This window comes from Meles meles, chromosome 6 (genome assembly GCF_922984935.1).
Source record: "Meles meles chromosome 6, mMelMel3.1 paternal haplotype, whole genome shotgun sequence".
NCBI lineage: Eukaryota > Metazoa > Chordata > Mammalia > Carnivora > Mustelidae > Meles > Meles meles.
In genome coordinates this window covers 117,464,470-117,489,650 of record NC_060071.1, presented here as the reverse complement: position 1 = coordinate 117,489,650, position 25,181 = coordinate 117,464,470, and the positions used below count along the sequence as shown (strand labels likewise).

General features: G+C 34.9%; 1 protein-coding gene and 1 pseudogene across 12 annotated transcripts in view; one reads left to right on the top strand and one right to left on the bottom strand.

Annotated features, from left to right (window-relative positions):
- GPHN (gephyrin) overlaps nucleotides 1–25,181 on the bottom strand; it is a 650,480-nt gene that overhangs the window by 135,169 nt on the left and 490,130 nt on the right. For all 12 annotated transcript variants that reach the window (XM_046008589.1, XM_046008590.1, XM_046008593.1 and 9 more), the window contains one exon: nucleotides 13,701–13,743. In XM_046008589.1, the coding sequence (XP_045864545.1) occupies nucleotides 13,701–13,743 (43 nt within the window). The remainder of the gene's footprint in view (nucleotides 1–13,700; nucleotides 13,744–25,181) is intronic.
- On the top strand, nucleotides 2,420–4,664 carry LOC123944771 (annotated as a pseudogene).

Here is a 25,181-nt window from a genome sequence, read left to right as displayed (position 1 = left end):
AATAAATAAGTCATACTTTTTCATATAAAATAAAACAGCAAGATCAAATTTGAATTGAAGGTAAATATTGCTTATGAAATTTCTAGGTTTCATAAAAAAAGAAAAATATTTGAGAACTTGGTAAATAAACTACAAGAAGATATATGAAAAAAATCTGATTTATTTAGGAGATTAGATGAGAAAGTTCAGAAGTACAGTGCTTATAAATAGTACCTCAATAAATATTTATGAAGTGAATTGCTAATTATCTTTAGTTATGTAAAGAAAAATTGAGTAAGTGATGATAAGCAGTTATTGTCTGATCCAGTAAGTGCCAAAAAAGAGGGTAAGGGATTAGGTCACAGCAGGAGAGAATTAGGAAAAATTTCCTAAAAATAAGGATTATAAGAAATTAACATACTTCAAGGACTATTTCACAATTCTCTTTAAAATTTCTTCTCATAAAGGAAAAAAAAACTTCATTTTTTTGGTCGGGAGTGAGGGGCAGTGGGAGAGGAAGAGAGAGAATCTCAAGCAGACTCAATGACCAGCACAGAGACTGAGGTGGGGCTCGATCCCACAACCCTGAGCCAAACCCAGAATTGGTCACTCAACTGACTGAACCACCCAGGCACCCCCCAAACTTCATGTTTTTCATGCTAGAAATTTAACTAGAAGACTTATCTGTCTAGGATAAATTGAAAAGCATAAGACTAGAACCAGAAAGTGTGATAATACTTTAGGCAAAAGGTTTTGAATCTGGTGACAGTCGTAAGAATGAATGAAGGAATTATAAGGGCCAGAATGAAACACGAAATAATTTAAACAGAAAGAGTAGTTAAGAAAAAATAGTATTGGTAACAAAAAGATTAATGTTTTGCTACTGTTAATTGTTTTTTCTTCTCTGCTCTCATTCTCTTTTCTTACTCTGGATGTTCTTTTGTCACTTCCTTGCTCTGCCTGCTCAAGGTTTTCCTTTGACTTATTTACTCACTCACCCATTCATCCCATTTATTGAGAGAGCCTTGGAAAAGTATAAGCGGATAAGACAGATGAGTTACTGCAGAGAGCTTAGGGTGGAGTGGAGGGAATTAAGTGGAGAAGGCAGAAAAGCACTATACCATAAATAAGTTAGCATTAGAGTAAGAGAACTACAGAGTACTAGAGGAGAACATAAGAGGGACACGTTGCTCAGATTTGGAAGGTGACAGGAAGCTTTTTTCTTAACTGCTTCTTCTGTTTATATTTCCTTAATGTCCGTAATTTTCCTTAACATGTCCCAAATATTTGTATTGGATTTGTTTGTTTGTTGTTTGTTTGTTTACTTTAGGGAGAGAGAGCAGAACCATAAAAATCATTAAGTTCAGTTGATTAGTATAAGACTAGCAAACTTTTACACAAAAAGTAGGAAAAGCAAAGTTTTACAGAAAGTTAAGAGCTGCAGATAAACTAAATACCTAAAATTTTTCATTTAACAGTTCTGGTGAGTGTCTAGGTGGCTCAGTCAGTTAAACATCTGTCTTCAGCTCAGGTCATGATCCCAAGGTCCTGGGATCAAGTCTCACATCTGGCTTCTTGATCTGTGGGGAGCTTGCTTCTCCCTCTGCCTCTCATGAATAAATAGAATCTTAAAAAAAACAGTTCTGGTAAGAATTTTAATGAATATTTATTTCATCTACATCCCACTGAACCCTGTTCTATTACATAATGAGTGTCCCCAATAAAACAGTAATGTTTTCAAGTAAATATGTCAAGATAAAATTATTTTAAAATTAAAAGTCCATTAGAGACCTAGCATAAATGTGCTATTCTTTGAGAACTGGCAAAACAATCTGGAAAAGGAAAGCAATGTTGAGTCAGTTTTGAAATCCAGCCATGGGAAATCTCTTACTTGAATAGTGTCTCAGCTGAATCATTATTCTAATTTCTTGCTGCTAAAGTAGTAAAATCTCTTAATTCATTCAAAGGAGAAAGTCAATTCTGTTTTTATATAACCCAAAACCTGAAATCTCTATTTTACTTATCATATAATTTGTTCAAATAAGAATCTCCAGAAATTGGCATACAATTTTATGCATAGTTAAATGTAGAAGGATGCCTTCTTTTAGGCACCAAGTTAGGGTGCAGATAAATTATTTTGCATTCTAGGAATATTTTTGCCTAGATAACTACTGTTGGCTATTACACTGAAATGACTTTACAATTCTGTGTCTTTATCAACACAACTTTATTAATCCAGAAAAGTATTGCCTGGGAAGATAAAATTTTCAAATACTTTTATTATTAATTCTACAAACTTCCTGAAAGACCCATTAACTCTTAAATAACATCAAAGATAGCTTACATACTAAGACCTTTTTAAACCCTCACCCTCAAATCCTTGCATTAGAGGTAACTTGAATGCTGCTGTGGTACAGAGGCCTTTCTCAGGGAGTGAGGCATGTTGTGGGCACAGGGCCTGGTCTCCACACGTCTCACTGTGGCCTACTGCCGGGCTGGCAAGTGGCCTGGACTGCCTGGCCGTGGGGCCTGGCTGGAGAAGTGGGAGGAAGTGCAGCTGTGAGATGGGGGGTACCTGGTGTCTGGCACAGCAAATTATAGTAGTTTCAAGTTTGACACTAATATGCTCATTTCACTTCTTAGGCAAGAAAATGCAAAAGACATCTGTGTAATAAAAATTCCTTCAGAGATGAAATATACAAATACTGTGTGATTAGTTACTTTGTAGATATCTGGAATCTCTACCAGATACTTACATGTCATAGCCTACTTCATTGTGAAAATGTACAAATACCCAAAATATAAATGTGAGCCTCATATTAACATCTAAAGGAAGACAGACTGGAAGACTTAATATTGTTAAGATGGCAGTACTACCCAAAGCAATCTATAGATTCATGGTTATACCTATCAAAATCCTGATGGATTTTTTCTTTTCCTTTTCTCCCTCCAGAAATGGAAAAGCTAATTCTCAAATTCATATGGAATGGCCTCTAAGAGTTAAAACAATATTGAAAAAGTACAAAGTTGAAGGACTCTGACTTCCCAATTTCAAAAGTTACTACAAAACTACAGTAATTAAAACAGTACAGTACTAGTGTGAGGATAGAAATATAGATCAATGGAATAGAATTGAGAGTCCAGAAATGAATCATTATAGCTATAGTAAATTTATTTTTGACATGGGTGCCAAGACCAATCAATGGGGAAGGAATAGTCTTTTCAATAAATGGCCCTGGGACAACTGGGTAACTACATGTGAAAGAATGAAGCTGGATCTTTATCTCACACTATATACAAAAAATTAACTCAAAATGATTCAATAACCTAAATACAATGGTTAAAACCATATAACTCTTAAAAGAAAACATAGGAGTAAAGCATAATGACCTTGGATTTGGCAATGATTTCTCAGATAGGATACCAAAAACAAAAGCAACAAAAGAAAACTTAGATAAATTGAACTTCATTACAATTAAAAATTTTTGTACAAAGGACATTATCAAGATAGTGAAAAGACAACCTAGACAATGGAAGAAAATATTTGCAAATAATATATCTGTTGAGGGTCTAGTACCCAGAATATATGAAGAACTTTTACAATCAATAGCAAAAGACAAACCAACCAATTAGAAATTGGGCAAAGATATACAAATGGCCAAAAAGCATATGAAAAGATGCTCCACATCATTACTCATTAGGGAAATGAAAATCAAAACCACAATGAGATAATACTTCCCTTCTACTTGAATGGTTGTAAGAAAAAAAAAAAAGCCTCGTTTGGGCAAAGATGTGGAAAAAGGATCCTTGGATCCTACTGTTGAGAATGTAGAATGGTTTAGCCACTGTGGAAAATAGTTTGGCAGTTCTTTAGAAAGCTGAACATAGAATTACCATATGACCAGCAATTCTACCTTCTAGGTAAATACCCAACAGAACCGAAAACAGGTGCTCAAACAAATACATGTACAGGCATGTTCAAAGCAGCACTATTCACAGTAGCCAAAAGGTAAAACATCCAAATGTCCATCAACTGACCAATGCATGAATAAAATGTGGTATAAATACATAATAGAATATTACGCAGCCACAAGAAGGAATTAAGTACTGATACATGTTACAACATGGAGCTAAGCAAAAGCAGCTAGACAAAGCCACCACATATTATATTTATACAGAATTGTATGATTCCATTTATTTAAAAAATCCCAAATCTTTAGAGAAAGAAAACAGACTGGTAGTTGCTGGAAGCTGGTGGTAGTGGAGAGTGGAGAGTAAGTACTTAATGGGTATGGGATTTCCTTTTGGGGTGATGAAAATGTTTTGGAACTAAATAGGTGGTGGTTGCACAACAATGTAAATGTACTAAATATCATTGAATTATTTACTTTAAAACTGCTTTATTTTGTGTGAATTTCACCTCAGTTAAAGAAGATTGAAAGAAAGGACACTGATGATTGGCTCTGTGTTTACTGAATTACTGTGTTTACTGAATTACTGTGACTCTGACAGCCACAGTAATTCTTTTATATTTCAGAAACCAGAGAAACCTATTAATTAGAGAAATTATATACCCTTATTCCTAAGGACAGTTAGTTTAGATAGCATCTGAAACATTACCTGAAGACTTCATTCTTAGAATAGAAGATGATACGTTATATGTGACTCCAGTGGAATTTGAGTAAGAATGAAGTGAAATGTATTGCTTTAGTCATTTTAGATTTGGAATGACTTGTTTCTTTGAAAAATATAGCTCCTTATCTCTGCCTTATTCTTTACGTTGGTGTTAACACAATCTTTCTCTACTTTCTGGGCATGCAATGCTGATGCCTGAAGACTGCAGCTAAATGAGCTACCAAAAATCAATGTGTTCAAATAACAATTTTAACATGTCTTTATTTCTGGGGATCCCTGCAGGGTTTCCTGGGGTTAGCACTGGCCCTTTGTTCAACTTGAGCTCTGCTCGGGTTTTAATTGATTTTGCATATTTGCAAATTTATTCTGTAAAAGAAGGCCAAAATAAAACACACACACACACACACACACACACACACACACACACACACACACACTCCTTGCCTGGCTATGTGCACCAATCCTAAACTATTTATTCATGATTTTACCCAATTCTAATCAAACTGCCATGGTGAAAAACTCAACTTAAATCTAGCTTCCAAATATCACAAACACCTCAGTGTTGAACTCACACTGAAATGCTACCAAGATTCTGTTAAGGCAGAGCTCTCCCCTACTATGAAAACTTATTTGTGGGGAGTCAGCATTCAACAATCATAGAGGCTGTAGGGAGACTCAGTCAAGACTGACCTTCTCAACAAAGCCCAAGACCCTTGATTTGATAACAGCAAGTTTCTCTGAGGCCCCTTGAGCCTCCTACTTTGGTGAATGGGAGTGTCCCTAATTACTACAATGAGGTAAGTAAGTCTCATATTAGCTTGAACTCATGCTTTTTTTTTGAGCTCTCCAATTACTAAGTTTATTTGGTCTCCTAAGAATAAAAATGTTTTTTTTAGGACCTCTTCGATAATTGGATCAGACATGAAAAGCTTTTATCCTTCGTGGAAATGTATCTTACTCCCAACAACGCTACTATCTATCTTGTCTATTCTTGTTATTTTGTTTGTTTTTTGTTAAACCTCTGTAAAGGGACAATTCATGTGGAAAAGATGGACATAGACCCCAATAAATCTATTTTGCAAACTGGCCTCGGGAATTGAGAGGGTGAGATTTCGTCTTAAAGTGGTGTCTTTTGGATAAATTTTGCCCTGGGTCCACATCTGAGAATTTTCCTTCTTCTTGTTTTGTTAGTGACAGCTGGCTATTGGAGAAAGCTCTCCTTCAAACCTTTCCATGTTCTGGAACTATAAATACGTTAGTTTGTAGTGTGATAACCCAGCCTTTAGGTTGGGAAGCCTGATGCATGAGGTGCCCAAGCAACACTCCTGGCTGGTCTATTCACAGGTTCTCAAGTTTGTCTTGTCTAAATCTAAATGTGTCCCTCCCAGACCATGTTCCTACTTCTTCCTATGTATTTATGCTATAACCCAAATTTGTGCAGTTATACTTAATTTCACCTAGGATAATTTAGAGTAACAGTGGCACTCTGAGGAACTTCCAATTTAAACAAAATTGTTTGAGAGGCACTATAGAACAAAAACGGAACAAAATTCCAAACATCCAATGGGCTGCATGTTTTGGTTATATGAGGAAATATCCAAAAGAAGTTCAGATTCCAAAACTGCTTCCAAGAAATTCCTTGGCCAAGATAAAATAAAGAGGAGAATAAATGAAACAAGATGGGATTGGGAGGGAGACAAACCATAAATGACTCTTAATCTCACAAAACAAACTGGGGGTTGCTGGGGGGAGGTGGGATTGGGAGAGGGGGAGCGGGCTATGGACATTGGGGAGGGGAGGCGAACCATAAGAGACTATGGACTCTGAAAAACAACCTGAGGGTTTTGAAGGGTCAGGGGTGGGAGGTTGGGGCAACCTGAGGGTTTTGAAGGGTCAGGGGTGGGAGGTTGGGGGAACAGGTGGTGGGTAATGGGGAGGGCACGTTTTGCATGGAGCACTGGGTGTTGTGCAAAAAGAATGAATACTGTTACGCTGAAAAAATAAATAAAATAAATAAAAAAAAAGATGTGAAAAATTTTATATAATGCCTCTTTAAATCCTCCCAAACCACATCTTGAACTTAGTGGGTTTTATCCTATCATTTATCTTTCTCCATCTATACTATTCCATTTCCTTCTGCTCCACCTTGCCCTCTCTTCCACTCCTTTTCCCTTTTGGCTGGCCAGAAACTTCCAAAGCTCAGTTACCTCTTAAACTGCCTTCAGAATAGAAAAAAGCTCTCTAGGGTTGATTTTGAGCTCCACTCTTCCTTTAAACTGAGAGTCATCAATGATTTTCCAAAGCCTAGGAAGGATAGCACTGGGTCTTACATGTAAGTGATGAATCACTAAATTCTACTCCTGAAACCAATAGTACACTTTATCTTAACTAACTAGAATTTAAATAAAAATTTGAAAAGAGAAAGAAACAAACCACTAAGCCTAAAAAGGAGAGAATGGGATTTGTAGAGAAGGAATAATTTTAAGAATATACAATCCAAGGCTTCCGTATCTGAAAGTAGCTCATATGCAATAGAAGCTTGAGATGCAAAAAATTCCATGGCAAAGGCAGAAAAGGAAGAACCTGAATTGCATAAGAAACTAGAGGGGTTTTGAAAACCAACAGAAGTTGGTCAAGGTCTTTTGGATTTTTCTTGAGAAAATAGATTGGGCTCTGATTTAGTCTTATAGCAAAGAAAGGATGAGGACATTGGAGACTTCAAGGAGTGACTCTTTAACACCTTTAGACAGCACTCAGGAATAGACCTTAAAGTAGATGTGACTCCTAACTTTCTTCTTGTTCTTTTCTTTTTTCTGTAAGCAGTCTTAAGACACAAATAGAGGATTTTGTATGGAAGGAAAAAAACTAATATGGAAAATAATAACATTGCCAGGCTTCTAGCACTTTGCGGAATATTGAGAATTTTACAACAGCAGCGAACTCAATAAATCATTGGCCTTACAGATAAAACAACTAGATGCTCTTATCAGGCTCAGTAAATCCTGAAAGAAGGATTCCTTTGATAGAGATACTTATAAATACTATACATATAAAGACATTGAAAAAACAACTATTTTATCATAGTTAAGAAACCAAAGGGGGAAAAAAAACCAAGTGTGTTAATGAAGATGCTCTGAGGGAGAATCGAGTGCCTACTTTTTTGTTCTACCCTTTAATTCCCAAAGAGAAATTTCTCTAAATTTTCAAGAACAACCTCACAAGTTTTTTTTTGTTGTTGTTGATACAGGCATACAGTATCAACCTTAAACTCTACCACTGTTACACAATCTCTCTCTTGCAATAAAAACTACCTATTGGTAAGTATCTCTAATAATCCTCTGATAGTTTCATTTATAACCATGACCCTTAGGTATTAACAGAGGAATATTCTTTCCTCCTCTGTGATAACTGCTAACTTGGTAGGTGTATACTGTATAAATGAAATTGCTAGATTAAATATTCTCCTAACGGTCTCTTCCTTGAGATCCCTGAGGACTCCCTTATTTGTAATGAAATTATAGCTAATTTGAATATTGATTTACCAGTACATTTGTGTTTAGACACAAGTCCAAATGGAAAATCTCAAGGAAATGCCAGAACTTTTTCACTTTGTGGGCAAAAATTCAACCTATAAGGATTATTGGGGCTGAACCCATTAAGATTCAAATCAGCCATCTAAACCTTTACCCCAAAGTACAAAATAATCTCTTAAACCAGAAGCTAAAGAAACACTAAAATTATTAGATGAAAGTAAGTAGAGAAATGTACTTATTATTTCTTTTTTAGATTTGAAAGAGAGAGAGAGCACACATGTAAGAGAGAGAGCATGAGCAGGAGGGGCAGAGGGAGAGGGAGAGAGAATCCCAAGCAGATTCTGCACTGAGTGCAGAGCCCAATGCAGGGCTAGATCCCCTGATTCTGAGATCAGGAACTGAGCTGAAATCAAGAGTTGAATGCCCAGACAACTGGGCCACCCAACTGCCCCATGTTGTACTTATTCTTGTAACACTTCTATCCTCCCAATCAAAAAGACCGGTGGGTGGAGATATAGATTTGTTCAGTACATCAGGCCTATAATAGAACAATCATATCCCACTTTCATATAGTACCAATCCCCAGACTTTTATCTTCACTGCCTCTTGAGGCTGCATATTTGATGGCATGGATTTACGCTGTATTTTCTTTAATGACCCTTTGGGTCAAAATAATCTGTATATGCCTTCTCCTAAGAAAACCAACAATATACCTGAACTGTTAAGTTCCAGGGCTTTCCTGAAACACTCTCCTACTGTTCACAAGTCCTCAATGACCTAAAGGACTATATTTCCCTAGGATTCTACTCTTATTCAATATGTGGGTAACTTTTTGTTGTGTTCTAAAGATGGAGTGAGCTATAAGCCTGATTCCATTGTCTACTTAAACTGTTTTAACTCAGAGAATAAAGTTTCCGAAATTACACTTTTGTCTGTAAGTTCATTACCAAGAATATGTTTTATCTCAAGGAAGTAAATTTCAAAATGTCATAAATATCCTGAGTTTGCCTTTCCTTTTCTGAGAAAGTTTTAGTTGAGACTATTAACTTTATCATAGTGGTATTTTCCCACAACATATGTGATATAAAGATTTATAAGAAATATATATTTGGTCATTCAGATAAAATGCATTTCTGAGATATATTTGGTCTTCATCCTCAGTTCCTAAACATATCTCAGAGCCTTAAGATGAAAAGAGTATCTTATTATTTCTTATTATTAATGATGGTGACTTTTGGACCCCACCCAAGGGCAGGGGACTGATTTCCAGGAGGATCAACTGTGTAATTAGAAGGTTGGAACTTTCAGTCCCACTCCCAACCTCTGGGGTGGGAGAGGGATTGCAGGTTGAATCAGCCAGTTGCCAATGACTTAGTCAGTCATGACAGTGTAACAAAGTCTCCATTAAAAACCCAAGAAGAACTTTTTGGCCCTTCTTTTAAGGAGAGCTTCCATGCTTGGAGAATCAGAATGCTTCCACATGCTGCTGAGCCAGGCCCCAAGCTCCAGAAGGGCAGAAGCTCCTTTGTTCCAGGCCCTATGGTTTCTCTTCATCTGGCTGTTGATTTGTATCCTTTATCACAACTTTTAATAAACTGGTAAATGAAAGTGTTCCCTGAGTTCTGTAAGCCACCCTAGAAAATTAATAGAACCTAAGGAGGTTACTGGAACTTCTAGCCTGTACCTGGTTGGTCAGAGGCACAAGTAACAGCCTGTGGCTTGTGACTGGCATCTGAAGTGGAATATGGAAAGCAGTTTTGTAGGACTGAATTCTTAACCCATGGACTCTGATGCTATTTCGGAGTATATAGTATCAGAACTGAGTTGACTTCTTGGATATTCTCTTGGTGTCTGAGAATTACTTGGTATTGTGTGTGGTGGGACACCCCCATCAAGTTTGAATTGGGCTGGGAACCTAAAAGATCACAGAAAGAATAAACTCAGGTTTATTATCAACAGGTATCAACAGTTTTGATAATTTTTTGAGGAGCCAAAGGAAAGTTACCTCTTACTTAGAAAAAACATTACCGAACTTAATTCCTCCTTGGACAATTCTAGATGAATTCCAAGTTCTGAATTTTAGAAGTTAAGTGTATTCTTTTCTTTTTTTATTAACATATAATGTATTATTTGTTTCAGGGGCACAGGTCTATGATTCATCAGTCTTACACAATTCACAGCACTCACCATAGCACACACTCTCCCCAGTGTCCATCACCCAGCCACCCCATCCCTTCCACCCCCTTCTTTTCCTTTCTCTAGGATCTATTGATGTTTTGTTTTGACTGATTTCTATATATGCTAAAAAAGAAGTTGATTACAGATATACCTTGTATTATTGCATTTCACTTTATAAAGCTTTGCAGATATTATTTTTTTTTCTTTTTAACAAATTAAAAGTCTATAGCACCTCTGCCTCAAGTGATTCTATTGGCACCATTTTTTTTCCAACAGCATTTGCTCACTTCATGTCTCTGTGTTATATTTTGGTAATTATTTCAAACTTTTTCATAATTATTTTATTTGTTATGGTGACCTGTGGTCAGTGATTACAAATTGCTGAAAGCTCAGAGGATGGTTAGCATTTTATAGCAATAAAGTACTTACTAGACTACAGTATAGTATAAATATAACTTTTGTATGCAATGGGAAAAAATACATTTGATTCTCTTTATTGTGATATTAACCTTATTGTGGTAGTCTGGGACCAAATCTACAGTATCTGTGAGGCATGTTTGTACAATTTTCTTTACCTAGGCTACATATTGGAAATGTTTTCCTTGAGAATAGGTAATTCAGTAAATAAACCAAAAAAAAATGATTAAAGTATAAGGGACAGGACAGGCATACAAGAAGAATTAGTTATAGTTACCTTGCCTAGAGGGAATGTCACAGAGAAGCTCACACTTGAACTGAGTCTTGAAGGATAACTAAGAATTTTCTAGCTCAACCTCATTCATCATGATGGAAATACAAATCAAAACTACTATTGAGATATCACTTCACACTTGTTGGAATGGCTAAAATGACCAACACAAGAAACAACAGGGAGGATACGGAGAAAGGGGAACCCTCTTCGACTGTTGGTGGGAATACAAACTGGTGCAGCCACTCCAGAAAAGAGCGTGGAGGTTCCTCAAAAAGTTAAAAATAGAATCACCTTATGACCCAGCAATTACCTTACTAGGTATTTATTAAGAGATACAAAAATACTGATTCAAAGGGACACATGCTCCCCGATGTTTATAGCAACATTATCTATAATAGCCAAATTATGGAAAGAGCCCAAATATCCATTGACAGAAGAATGGATAAAGAAGATGTGGTGAACGCACATGCACATGCGCGTGCACACACACAGACACACACACTGGAATATTATTCAGCCATCAAAAAGAATGAAATCTTGCCTTTGCAATGATATGGATGTAGCTAGAGTGTATTATGCTAAGTGAAACAAGTCAGTCAGAGAAAGACAATTATCATATGATCTCACACAGATGATCATAAGGGAAGGAGGGAGACAAACCATAAGAAACTCCTAAGTAGAGAAAGCCAACTGAGGGTTGATGGAGAGCAGTTTGGTGGGGGTACAGCTTAAATGCGTGATGGGTATTAAGGAGGGCACTTGTTGTGATGAGCACTGGGTGTTATACGTAAGTGATGAAGCACTAAATTCTTTTCCTGAAACCAATATTACCCCATATGTTAACTAACTAGAATTTAAATAAGAACTTGAAACAAATATACAGACAAATAAAAACAGTATATGTATATATACGTGTATAAAATAGAGATGCATGGAACAAAAGGTCTGTGGTAACAAAGACCAAATTCATATTTAGTCTCTATATTTCTGTATTATTTGGCTCTTCTACAGGATTTGTTTATGCATCATTATATGACAAAACATGTTTGAGAAGAAAAGAAAAACAGTTTTCTAGGAAAACAAGGGGAATGGATAATTTATGCATAGGGGAAAGGGTCCAAAAGAATAGAGGCAGAACACAGCACTGAGAGAATGAGGAACTGTTAATAGGATCTACACAACTGCAACATTACTAGTTCATAGCTAAGGAAGAAACTAAGGGTAATTAAAGTGACTAAATAAGCAATAAGATATTGAAGTTAAGAAGTTCAGAGGTAGAACAGCTCATGGTGATAAAAGAATCCTGGGTGTGCCTTGGGGCATGTGTATGAGTTACTAAAGTCGGGTAGAGTGGGTATGATGTTGGATGGGCTCTCTACATGGATTTAAATGACTACATGGATCTAAATGATGAAATGACTATTTCATCATAAGAAAACATGATCAGGAAAATCTGGACAACTGTAATGTCCATCCAAAGTGGTTAACAGTCTCTAAGCCAGTAAGAACATAACTGAAATGAAAGACCATTCTAATAACACAAAGATCCATGATAAAGGTGTAAGAGCATTCAAAGAAATCTGTTGTCAGTAAGAAATTATTTTTGTTCCTATCATCATAATCACTATCAATGATCCACTATCATCTCAGGATCAACAACAAATGGAAATCATACAGTAATCATCACAAAATGTCATTTTAAAAGTTCACTCAAGGGTTTCAAGCTAACATAACAGATTCACAACACAGAAATAGGAAAAGTTTACAGTAAAGAAAATAAAACACAAATTTTTATCTATTTGAAGTTCTCCAATTACTTTTGTGATTGTTAAATAATACAGATATTCTACTGGAAATATAAATCATTCTGCTTACTAGTAAATTCTCAGTGGTGTAAGTATCCAATAGACCCATTTAGTTATGGTCCACCCGTACTTCTCTTGATAAAGATCAGGGAGAAGACAGGATGATATCATCAATTTTAAGTGACAGAAAACAATACTAAATTATAAGCACTTATATAGTACTTTTCTCTTAGGATCCTAAAACTTTTAAGGCACAAGCTTCAATGTTACATCATTTCAAGGATACAGGTAAGGAAAAGCTATTTACATTTCCTTTTTATAGGATAGAAAAATGAGTAATACACAAAGTTAGATGACTTCAAGTTAATGTTATCAGTGATCAAACAAAAAAAATTAAGGTTTCTTTATCCTTGGTTCATGGAGCTATGTTCTAAAACATGCTGCTTAAGAAGGTAGGATCTTTTAAGAATTCATTTACAAAATGATTATGACTCCTCTCAGGAGTCACTTTTTTTAAAGTTAGATTCTTATAGTAGATTTATATTATTATTTTCGGTTAAGTCTATTTCCAAATAATTTTTGGCAGTGGGGCAATTAAAGAGGGTTCTCATTGTAGAATCATTGAGGGACTCATTACTACCCTAATGAGAAGTGCTATCAATATTCTGTTGTCAGTTTCCAGTAACAACTGGAATGAGGGAAATATTCACTAATATATTGATACTAATACCAACGGAGGTGAAAGCCCTAACATTTATATTCTTTATATAAACTGTCCCCAATTGCTCTTTGTTGTTTCACCAAAATATTTTAGCTCTTCTTCCTATTGAACTATAAACTCTTAATTCAGTAGTCCATCTGAAATGTTGACATACTTACTGGCTCTGAGAATGTTCTCCTTGCTGCTGCATCTGGACTGGACCTGCAGAGAGAGCATAAACTCAGTAATTTAGGGCTCATAACACAGATAGCCAGATATGTATGCATACTTAATGGGCAAGCTCCTGAGGTTTAGGAGCAAAGGCTTAATATAGCTCAGATATCATAACAACTTAGTAAAAATATATTACATTTGTTCCATATTTAAAAAAAAATTTTTTCTTACTGTAAAGAAAGAGCAGACTTCTAGAAAAAAATTGGGGTACAACATTAAAAATGGGACAGAAGCAAAACCAAAGGCAACTTTTTACTGATGTGCATTGAAATTAGTATATGGAAAAAATAAGTTACCACATATTCAGCTATGAATACAGACCCTTAATCTTAAGGCACTATGATAGCTCTTGACTAGACTAATAATGCAATTCAAATAATAAAGTTATAATAAAATGTTCTATTGTAGTGATTTTTTTTCATTGTAGTGATTTTTAATTATATATGTTGATAAAGGGAAAACAGAGAAATCCTCATATACAATATTTATGTGATTCCAATGACCTTTGTTATTTACTGATTAAAATAATCCATAACAAATTAAAATATAACCCATTAAAATAATTGGTTATTAATAAAATACGGGCTATGAACGATGACTTTGTTGGAAATTAATAAAATTGAGTTCATTTATTTACCAGTTCTCAGGTGTTTATATAGAGTTTATCAATCAGAAACCCTTATGTCCCAAAGCAGAACATTCTTTTAAATGTTGTAAGTGTTGAATTCAAGAGCCATTTGTATGACACTAACATTTGTTAATATCAGAGGAAATTGTACTTAAACTGCACACCTCTTCTTCCCACTCCACAGCAGCTTGCCCCAAATGGATATATATACACAAAAAATTAATTTTTATTGCTTAACACAAGATACTATTGTAATGAAACAACTTATGAAAGGAATGTTGCAACTTAGGGTGGGTTATGGTTGTCCTTCCCTGAAAAGAACAATTGTTAATGTTTAAAGAAACAAAAACAATAAAAAAATCACAAACACACACACAAGAAACACACACACACACACACACACACACACACCCCAAAAAAAGGGAAAAAAGGGGAAAAATAATTCCAGATGTTAAAGTTATTCTCTTTTGGCCCAGATTATTTAGTTTTAAATATACTAGAATGAAGAAGCTAATCTGAAAGATAATATTATATTCTTTCACTCAGAAGTTTTAATGAAAAACAATTCTGGGCCAAATGAGAAAGGAAATTAATGACTATTTGAAACAAAAATACAGGGAGGAAGACACGAGAGTGAGAAAAAGAAAAAGAAGAAAGAGAAGTTTGGGGAAGTAAGTCTAGACAATAGAAAAGAAAGTTTGGGCTTATAGAAGGGGACACTATGAATATACAAAATGTTCTGCTATTTCTTATTGAAAATTCATACTAAGAGGGTAAGGATCACTAATGAACTTGCTGCAAAATAAACAAGCAAGTTTTCATACCATGGAATGAAAATAGGTGTAACTAGACCACTACAGCCTTAAAGGAGAAAAGAAACAAACACTAGTAGACAAATTAATAGACAAGCATAATAAAGAGATAAACTACATTTTAAAAAGCAGTATAAGGAACACAAGAGAAAGCTAATAGAATAAGAAAAATCTGGGAGAGAGAAGGAAAAAAAAAGGGGAAAATGCTGAAAGACAAAAACAGAGTTCAAAGAAGTCAAATGGAAGTCAAGAAAGTCTTCAACAAGATGTAGAAACAGAAGGAGCCCAAACCCATAGCGCAAAGCAATGTTTGCGAATGGAAAGCAGCTCCTTTGATCAGTAATAGTTACTCTTAAGTCGTAGCCTCTATTCCTCCAGAGTTCATCTTTAAGCCCTTCCAATCTAGAGTGGAGCTAGTGTGTGGATAGAAACAAGAGATTTATAATGAACAGAGCAGTTCAGATGAGTAGTTCATATTGTCTCATCAAATGTTTCAACAGAGTTATATAATACCTAAATGGAAATGGTGGTGAAAAACTAGCTAGCTTTACCAAAAAAAAGTCAAACCAAACCAAAACAGCAATTTTAAAAACCCTGTCTTAGGTGGCTTAAAAAAAAAATAATAAAAATTGGTTCATAGCATGAGTTTAATAATCAAACCCAAAATCTTGCTTTGTGGTACCTGAGTTTAGAATTATATATTTCATGGTTTTGGAAGATAAATTTGGATGATAAAAAACAATTCAGTTTCCTGAACAAATTGCCAACAGCAGTATAACCAATATTTTCTCATTTATATTACATTGGCTATTTGTCCCAGATTTGAGGGAAATCACTTAAATGATTTCATGAACTTCTTTACTTTAGTGACCTTGAGTATATATTAAAAAAAATGAGGAAAATAATTTTAAAATATAATATGCACTTTAAATATAATATGCATTTAAAATATATATGCACAAGCAGATCCCCTCTCTCATGTACCATGAAACTGGTCATCTTTATAATATTTACCTAATTTTACAAAATCCTAATATGAAGATTTTACCTAACTCACAATGTAATGGGATTTACTTGAAAGAATAAAGTCAAGAAACAATTACTATTCTTGTTCTCACACATAGGGACTAGAAAGAAGGTAACAGAGGTCTGTCCCAAGTTTTACAGTTTACTGTTTTTTTGTGTTTTTTTTTTTTAATATAACCCTGGCTTTTTAGTCAATGAAAAAAAAAACAAAGGGAAGTCTGAAAAACAAAATGAAACTGAGATTTTGGTCTAAAACCAAATTTGTCAGGGATTAAAAATGAAAGGTATGGCACTGGATTATCTATTACTTTATTTTATTGGACTATGTTATTTTACTATAGTTAACATCAAACTTTATGGTGTTAACAATTCCCCTTTCAGCTGGAATTAAACTAAAATAATGTGTAGAAACAGCATTATTATATTACAGTCAATGGAGGAAATGAAAAACACAAGAGACTTACTGAAAACATAGGTATTCATTTACTAATCAAGACTGCTTTCAGACATCAAATAATTCATTTAATTCATTTCAACATGTGTTTATATGTGTAATATAATTTTTGCTGAAGATCACATTGTCCAGTAAGAAATCTTAAGCCATGAAACAGAAAACAAAAGAGGGGAGAGCATGTAATAAATGGTAAGGAAAAAAGTGAAAATGCTTTAAACAAAGCTGAGAAAATTTTAACAAACAACCACAATCTTTAGATACAGTTAGAGAAGTGACTTACCTTATGCTTAGGTCATAACAAGAATAGCACAGTGTTTAAAGTCAGCTCTTCATTATGGGAGGTACAATTGAAAGCCATAGGTTATAATAACATGAATTGCTACACAGAAATGAAGACTTTTTCAGCCCAACATGAAAAGCTAACTCTTATGGGAGAACATTTCTACTGATATTTAATGCAGGATGAAGAACAACTGAGGGTGTAAACATCGAAACACATGAATCTCACACCAGTAAGAGAGACAGTCCAATCTCTCAGGAACACAGAAGATTTAATCTGTGACCATAATCTGTGATACATAAAGGAAGGCACATCACTCTAACACTGAAAGATGCATGCATAATGTATAACCATCCACTGACAACTCTCCCCACCCCCTCCCACTTGTACACACACAGACCCATTGAGATACAGGGAAAAAATGTAGTGCCAAGCTGTTATGAAGAAAGCAGGACACACGGAAGCACAGCAGTGGTCATGTGATTTGAGAGGTGTTCTTCCCTTAAACCATCCCATCACCATGCTTATTTTAAAGAAGCCAGGAAAAGACCCCCTTCAATGCTGCAGTAGCTACGAGCCCCCAGCTTGAAGCTAATGTGTGGAATTTTGATCACCGTTCCCTGCGATGTCAGGGGCTCTCCAGTGGAAGCCAGATGTATAACACCAGTTAGTGGGGTACAATGTGTGAATAGCAAACATCCTTTCCCTTCTGCCTTTTGCAGAAGTGAGGGAGGAGAGAAACAAATAAAATAAAGCCCATGTTAAGAATAGGTTCATAACAATATAAAGATGTATAAATATTAAAATAGAGATTACATTTAATTACAGGTTAACACAACTCAAGTTTCATAAAAACTGCCTCTATTTTGCTGCTCACCAAGATAATTTGTATTTTTTCTCCTTGCAAATATTAGGAATAAATCTATACAATATTGTTCATACTGAATAATTCTCAGCAGTTGGGTCAGACAGGATCAAACGGGAACAAAGGAAGTCATCTTTAATGGACATTAAGAAAGCCCTCTCCTATTTTTAGCATGATGGTACTGGTCAGCAGTCACATTAGAAATTAAGCTTCTGTATATATGCTTAGTAATTTGAGAAATTCTATGGCAATGGTTTGGAAAGGAAATTTAATCTTAATACTACATTTAAAAAAAGAAACAACAAAGAAGACTACCTATTTAGAAATTGTTACTAAGTTTCCTATATACTCTTCTCTACTGTCAATAAAACTTATTTTAACATGAGTTGTTCTAGCTCATTAGAAGAAAGTTTCAAATTTGCTTTCCTATTATTCATGAGGGTAGTTGACTTCATCTATTTTATCTTTTGGTTTATGTGTGGCATGCAATTTAGCTAGATTTTTAATTTTTTAAAGATATTTATATTACCATTTTCTCTCCCTCATCCTATTCTTAGTAGGCCAGAATATCTTGACATTTCCCTTAGCATGTCTTTATTATTCTAGGCTCTAGGTGTTCCTTTAATCAAGGTTCCTCATGGGGAAAATAAAGATTGTTAAAGGGCTCAAGGGAGAAAAGACATGTATCAGAGATTTTAAGCTATAAAGGTAGAAAGAAATGTCAGTTGTGATCATGCTATGATCAGTGGAGTCACTGACAATTGTAAAATAACTGTAATCACACACTCTCATTGTGGCTTCATTACTTCATTGTTACTTTCACATTATCAGAATGTAAGCAAATTCTTCTTTTTGACCCAAAGAAAGAAAGAAAATCCATATAAAGTTATCTGTTTTTTCAAGACAGATTGACCAAAACTTTTTAGAAATGTCATAGCCATATGGCCATATGTACCGGTAGGAATGCAGGCCACACAGTCTAAGGCATGTAGGAAAGTCTGAACTAGCTCCTATAGAACTTTCCTTTTACTCTTGAGGAAGCTGTTTTAGACCTTAGACAAGCTATTTCATCTGTCTGGTACCCTTTGCTTATTTTCTGATTCAAATACTACTTGTCCTTTAAGATGCAGCTTACACCGTACCAGTTGCAAAAACTATTCCCAAAGTTCCTCAATCAGGAATAATTTCTTCTTTCCCTGAACTTATAAATCTTTACTGAAATACAATTTACCTACTACAAAAGTCACTCATCTTAAGAATATAGTTTGGTGACTTTTAATAAATTCACATGGTTGCACAACCGTCATCACAATTGAGTTTTAGGTTTACCTAAATTCTTAAAACCTCTTATCTGAACTTCTATTATGAGTTATCACAGTTACTTATGTTCCAATTGTTGATTAGGGTCTCAAAATATACTATAGGTTCTTGGAGGGAAAGGATCTGACTTTAATTCTCTTTACATTTCCTACTATGTTAAATATAGTTCTTTGTACAGAGTAAACATTTGCTAATTCTGAATGTTTATTTTATATTAATCATGGTTTTTTTCCATCTCAGATTAAAATTTATTTTTTATAGTGTAAGTATGATCATAGCCACTCCTGTACTATCTTAAAAATGATTTTTACTTATCTGGGTGGGCTAATATTAAGAAATATAATATTAAAAGCATGTGGATTATAGCTAAGACATAACTGAGCTCCCCACAGAATGATCTTAAGAATCTGGAAAATACATTCCTATTTATAGTACTTAAGGTTAATCAAATGGTGACATTTAGAATCCAGTAAAGGTTATTCTACACTAAAGATTTCAGGTCAGGTTAAGCAGATTCCTTATTTTCTAAGAGAACAAGATATTCTTTATCTCACATGGTCATGTCACTAGGATGATACAGATGATAGAGATTTTTGATGTAGCATGGCTCTTTTGACTTTAATTTTTCTACCCCATTAAACTTATTTAAGAGTAATTCGTCTCTGAAAGAACAAACTTCTTGGAATACCATTTACTCATCAAAATAAACTCAAGAGGATAGAGAAAAAGGACCTCATTGGCATTTACTTAGATTACTTGCCTCTTTAGCCTACCCAGAAACAGAAGGAAAGAAAGGTTTGATTTAAACAACATTAAGCCAACAAATTTACAATCTCAGACTTTTAAATTCTATTTCTTTATCTTCTCAATTCTTAGGTGAAAAATGAAGAATAGTTTAGAAAAGCTCTTTCCCATAGTTCCATTCATTCATCACCTTATCTGGATAAATTAGGGTACATGTATTTGGCTCATCTGAGCATAAGAACAATTCATTTGTGTTTAATCAGATTTATGTTATCACAACACATATTTAACTGAGGAACTCAGAGTTTTGATTTATTTATGACATGAAAGGTAGCATGATAAAAAGAAAGTCCTTTGGAGTCCAGTGGTATGGTTTCTGATATTGGTTTATTCTTTTCTTAGCTGTGTGACCTTAGATATAACATTTGACATCTTGGAGTTTTAATTTCTTTATCCATAAAATGGGAAAAATTAAGTAGGATACTGTATGTTTAAGTGAAAATTATTTAAAAAGAGCAATACAAATCTAAGTCATTATTATTATCCTTATTTAGATTTTTAGTCACCTACATTTACTTAGGTAGAATCTGAGGTACAATGAGAACAAAGAATTGGCTCCAGATCATGCCATGAATCAGTGACAAATGACAGACTATAACTGCCAATTTCTTGACTAAAACTTCAGGAAAAGGCTGAGTTAAAGTCTGAAGTTATCTCTGTAAGGATTAATCTAACACTGTGTTGTATGATTTTAGTCAAGCTATCTCAATTCTATGGGACTTGATTCCCTCATCCGTAAAATGATAATGTTTCCACGGGCCTCAACTGGAGATGATGGAGCCCTTGAAAGAACTTGTGGATAAAAGTCAGGTGTCCATTCACTGGAATGGAGAAAAAAATTAAAAATTTTATATTTGCCAATCTAAATAAATCTTTATTAGTTTCTTTCATTATGAGCTTAGGTGACAAACCACATTAAAATGATAGAATCTATGCTTCAGATTATTATGGATATCTTAAAATACTTTTAATATTCACCAAGATTTCAAATTATAGTAGTCTAATGACTTTTGCTAGATTTAGTTACTTAATGCATTTTAAAAGAGGCATTATTATCACACAATTTTTCATAGATACTTTGCTAATGATTTGAAATTTAGTTTTCTTTGTAATCCCACCTATTTTATTTTATATACTTAAAAGTAGTTTCCTGAAAAGAAGTCTGTAGGCTTTGCCAGATTCCCAAATGGCTCCATAGGAGAAAAGAGTTTAAAACACTCTGAAATAGACAATTTCCAAGCTTCCTTTTGTCTCTAGGATTCTGTTGCTCTAAGAAATCTTTCCTACCTCCATCTGCTGCCTTTTATCAAACCATATATAAAAGAAGATCTTTTTTTGAGAAAATTATATAAAATTGGTCATGAAATTAACCAATTGCTCATTTAAGAGACCATCTAAGAAACAAAAAAGAATATTATCAAAAAGTTGTAAGATCTCAGGCTTATAAAAAAATTTTTGCTTCACTTGCTCTTTTCCCATTGGTTTAGATATTTAATTAAATGGAATAATCATTAAAAGTCATCACATTTAAAACTCTAACAAAAGTTGAACTTCCATACACACACACACACACACACTCACACACACATTAGTTATATCCATAACTAATGATTCTTTGAACTCTTAGACACGTGTTGATCACAGATAAGAGCAGCAATGCTATTATCTATGCATAACGTAAGCCTTTTCAGGCGCACAAACAATATTTATAAGCAGTACAATTTTACAATCTTTTCCAGATAACTATTTGCGAAGTTACCCCACTAATACATGAATTATTATTGCCTTAAATTTCACTGAGCTTTCTTAATTTCTAGGCAATTGTGAAAAATTCTTCTTTTCCAGTATTGACTTTCTAAAGAAGCTGGAACTACAGCAGGTTACACAGCTGGTAAAGTGAATTATAATGAATACTGAAAATCAAAAGCCTATTTGTGCTGCTTTAGAGGTAACTTGTTGAGCTCCTCAAAGAGAATGCTATGATACGTAAAACATAAAGAACAAAACTGGTTATCACCATGACTCAAAGGGATACAAATTTGAGTATCAATGGTGAGTATTCTTTTTTTTTTTTTAAAGATTTTATTTATTTATTTGACAGAGAGATCACAAGTAGACAGAGAGGCAGGCAGAGAGAGAGAGAGGGAAGCAGGCTCCCCGCTAAGTGGAGAGCCTGATGCGGGACTCAATCCCAGGACCCTGAGATCATGACCTGAGCCGAAGGCAGCGGCTTAACCCACTGAGCCACCCAGGCGCCCCAATGGTGAGTATTCTTAATGTATTATCCATAAAGCTTTAATTCTAAACTGAGTCATTCTTCTTTTTTTTTTTTGAAGATTTTATGTATTCATTTGACAGAGATCACAAGAAGGCAGAGAGGCAGGCAGAGAAAGAGAGGGGAAGCAGGCTTCCCGCTGAGCAGAGGGGCTGGATCCCAAGATCCTGGGATCATGACCTGAGCTGAAAGCAGAGGCTTTAACCCAGTGAGCCACCCAGGCGCCCCTAAATTGAGTCATTCTTAATGATTTCTAGAAAATGTGTAAATCCCAGGCTGGTCTACCTTTGGTACCAACATTTAGTTGATGTTTGTTCTGAAAATTTTGATGATGATCACGATAAATATGAGAAATATATATTACCTAATTATATAAACATAACAAAGCTGAATAAATAGTTTTTGACTGATAGGGATTTCAGATTCTTCTTGACATCATTTCCCAATCTTTAGATGAATATTTAGCTACTTTACAGAGTAATTTATCTTTAGTCTAGAGAAGAGAAAGCAGGGGTTATTACTGGGTTATTCAGTAAACTTGTAATGAAACAGCTCTCCTGACTTCCAAATTCTTTTCTCTGTACACCAGTAAATGATGCTATCTTTCTAACTTACCAGTGGCAATCACTGCATTCTTAATCTGTCTTTGAATTTTCATTGCCTTTTTGTTCTTGACTATTTCTCTTAGTAATAAGAACCACTTCTACAGGCATGTGGAGTGAAGGAAAACTGGTACAAAAGGCAGTTTGGGGAGTAGCACTCCAGAGCCAGACTGCCTGGATTTGAATCTTGGCTCTACCATTATTAGCCGTGTAACACTGGGCAAGTTATAAACTCTTTAAGGTATGTTCTCTTATGAATAAAATGAGAATAACAGAAATACCCATTTCATAGGGTTGTTATGAGGAAAGTGAGATAATATATATGAAATGTTTGATTTAGAAGAGTATCTGGCCCAGAGTGAATGGTATATGAGCATTAGCTATAACTATGTTTTGTTGTTACTCTTGTTTGGATGATACTCTGGATCTGTAACACAGAATGCTGACTTATTTCTTCTGTAATTTTGATGGCTCTAGTAAGAAAGATCAGGTAACATTAGGTAAGTATTTGAACAGAAAGTTAAAAACCCTAAGTTTTACAAACTAGAGCCTAAAAGATGGTTATAGTCAATAATATAAAACACTGAGTTATTGAGCATTTGCAATTACTATCATTTCCTGATACTTCTGGAAGAAAGTCACATTTGGATTTCATTAAACAAAGTTTTAAGATACTGAGTTTTTAACTAGATTTAATATTCTCTTTGGTTTTCATTTAAGGGTAGCAGAATATGCTATAGGCAATAAAAACTCTTCCTTTCTTCTCTTCTGGGTTCTTTGGCTGGTCTAATAATTAAACTGGTATAAGACAGATTAACAAGAGAAAAAAAATTAATTTTGTACATACAGGGGCCCCAGAGATATAAGGCTCAATGACCAAAGCATTCAGCTTTTATATCTTTTAGACAAAGAAACAAGAAATAAATCAGAGAAAGTTAATTATCATATGGTTTTACTTATTTGTGGAACATAAGGAATAGCATGGAGGACATTAGGAGAAGGGAAAAATGAGAGGGGAGAAATCAGAATGGGAGATGAACCATGAGAGACAATGGACTCTGGGAAAAAAAAAAACCTGAGGGTTTTAGAAGGGGGTGGGGTGGGGGGATGGATGAGCCTGGTGATGGGTATTAATGAGGGCATGGATTGCATGGAGCACTGGGTGTTATATGCAAACAGTGAGTCATGGAACACTACATCAAAAACTAATGATGTACTGTATGGTAGCTAACATAACACAATAAAAAAATAAATATAAATAAAACCACCTTATTCATTAAAAAAAAGAAACAATAAATCTGGGGGAAGAATTGATAAGACAAAGGAGTGTGGGCTAGAGGGAATAAATCAGTGAAGAAATAAGGTTTGTGAATGTAGTCTTCTTGGAGCTAAAATCTCCATCTCTGGTAGTATGGATGACTTTTCCTCTTCTGGTACAGGGAGGGTACCTTTCACATGGGAGACTTATTTCCTGCTTTCTGGGGAGTGTCCTTCTTGAATTGGCTGTTTTCTTTCTCTCTTTTTTTTCTGGCTTCTTTCTTTCTTTTTGTTAAATGTTACATTAGTCATCATACAGTACATCATTAATTTTTGATGTAGTGTTCCATGATTCACTGTGTATAATACCCACTGCTCCATGCAATCTGTGCCCTCCTTAATACCCAACACCAGGCTAATCCATCCCGCCCACGCCCCGCCCCTCTCAAACTCTCAGTTTGTTTCTCTGAGTCCATAGTCTTTCATGGTCCGTCTCCAACTCTGATTCCCCACTTCATTTTTCCCTTCCTTCTCCTAATGTCCTCCATGCTACTCCTTATTTTCCACAAATAAGTGAAACCATATGATAAATGACCTTCTCTGCTTGACTTATTCCACTTAGCATAAGCTCCTCCAGTGCCATCTATGTTGTTGCGAAAGTTGGGTATTCATCCTTTCTGATGGCTGAGTAATATTCCATTGTATATATGGACTACACCTATCTATTTGTCTGTTGAAGGGAAACTCAGCTCTATAAAGAACTTCTCAAACTCAACACCCAAAAAACATATAATCAAGTAAAAACAATGGGCAGAAGACATGAACAGACACTTCTCAAAAGAAGACATACCAATGACTAACAGACACATGAAAAAATGTTCATCATCATTAGCCATCAAATTAAAACCACATTGAGATACCACCTTATACCAGTTAGAATGGCAAAAATTGACAAGACAAGAAATAACAAATGTTGGAGAGGTTGTGGAGAAAGGGGAACCCTCTTACACTGTTGGTAGGAATGCAAATTGGTGCAACCACTTTGGAAAACAGTGTGGAAGTTCCTCAAAAAATTAAAAATAGAGCTACCCTATGACCCAGCA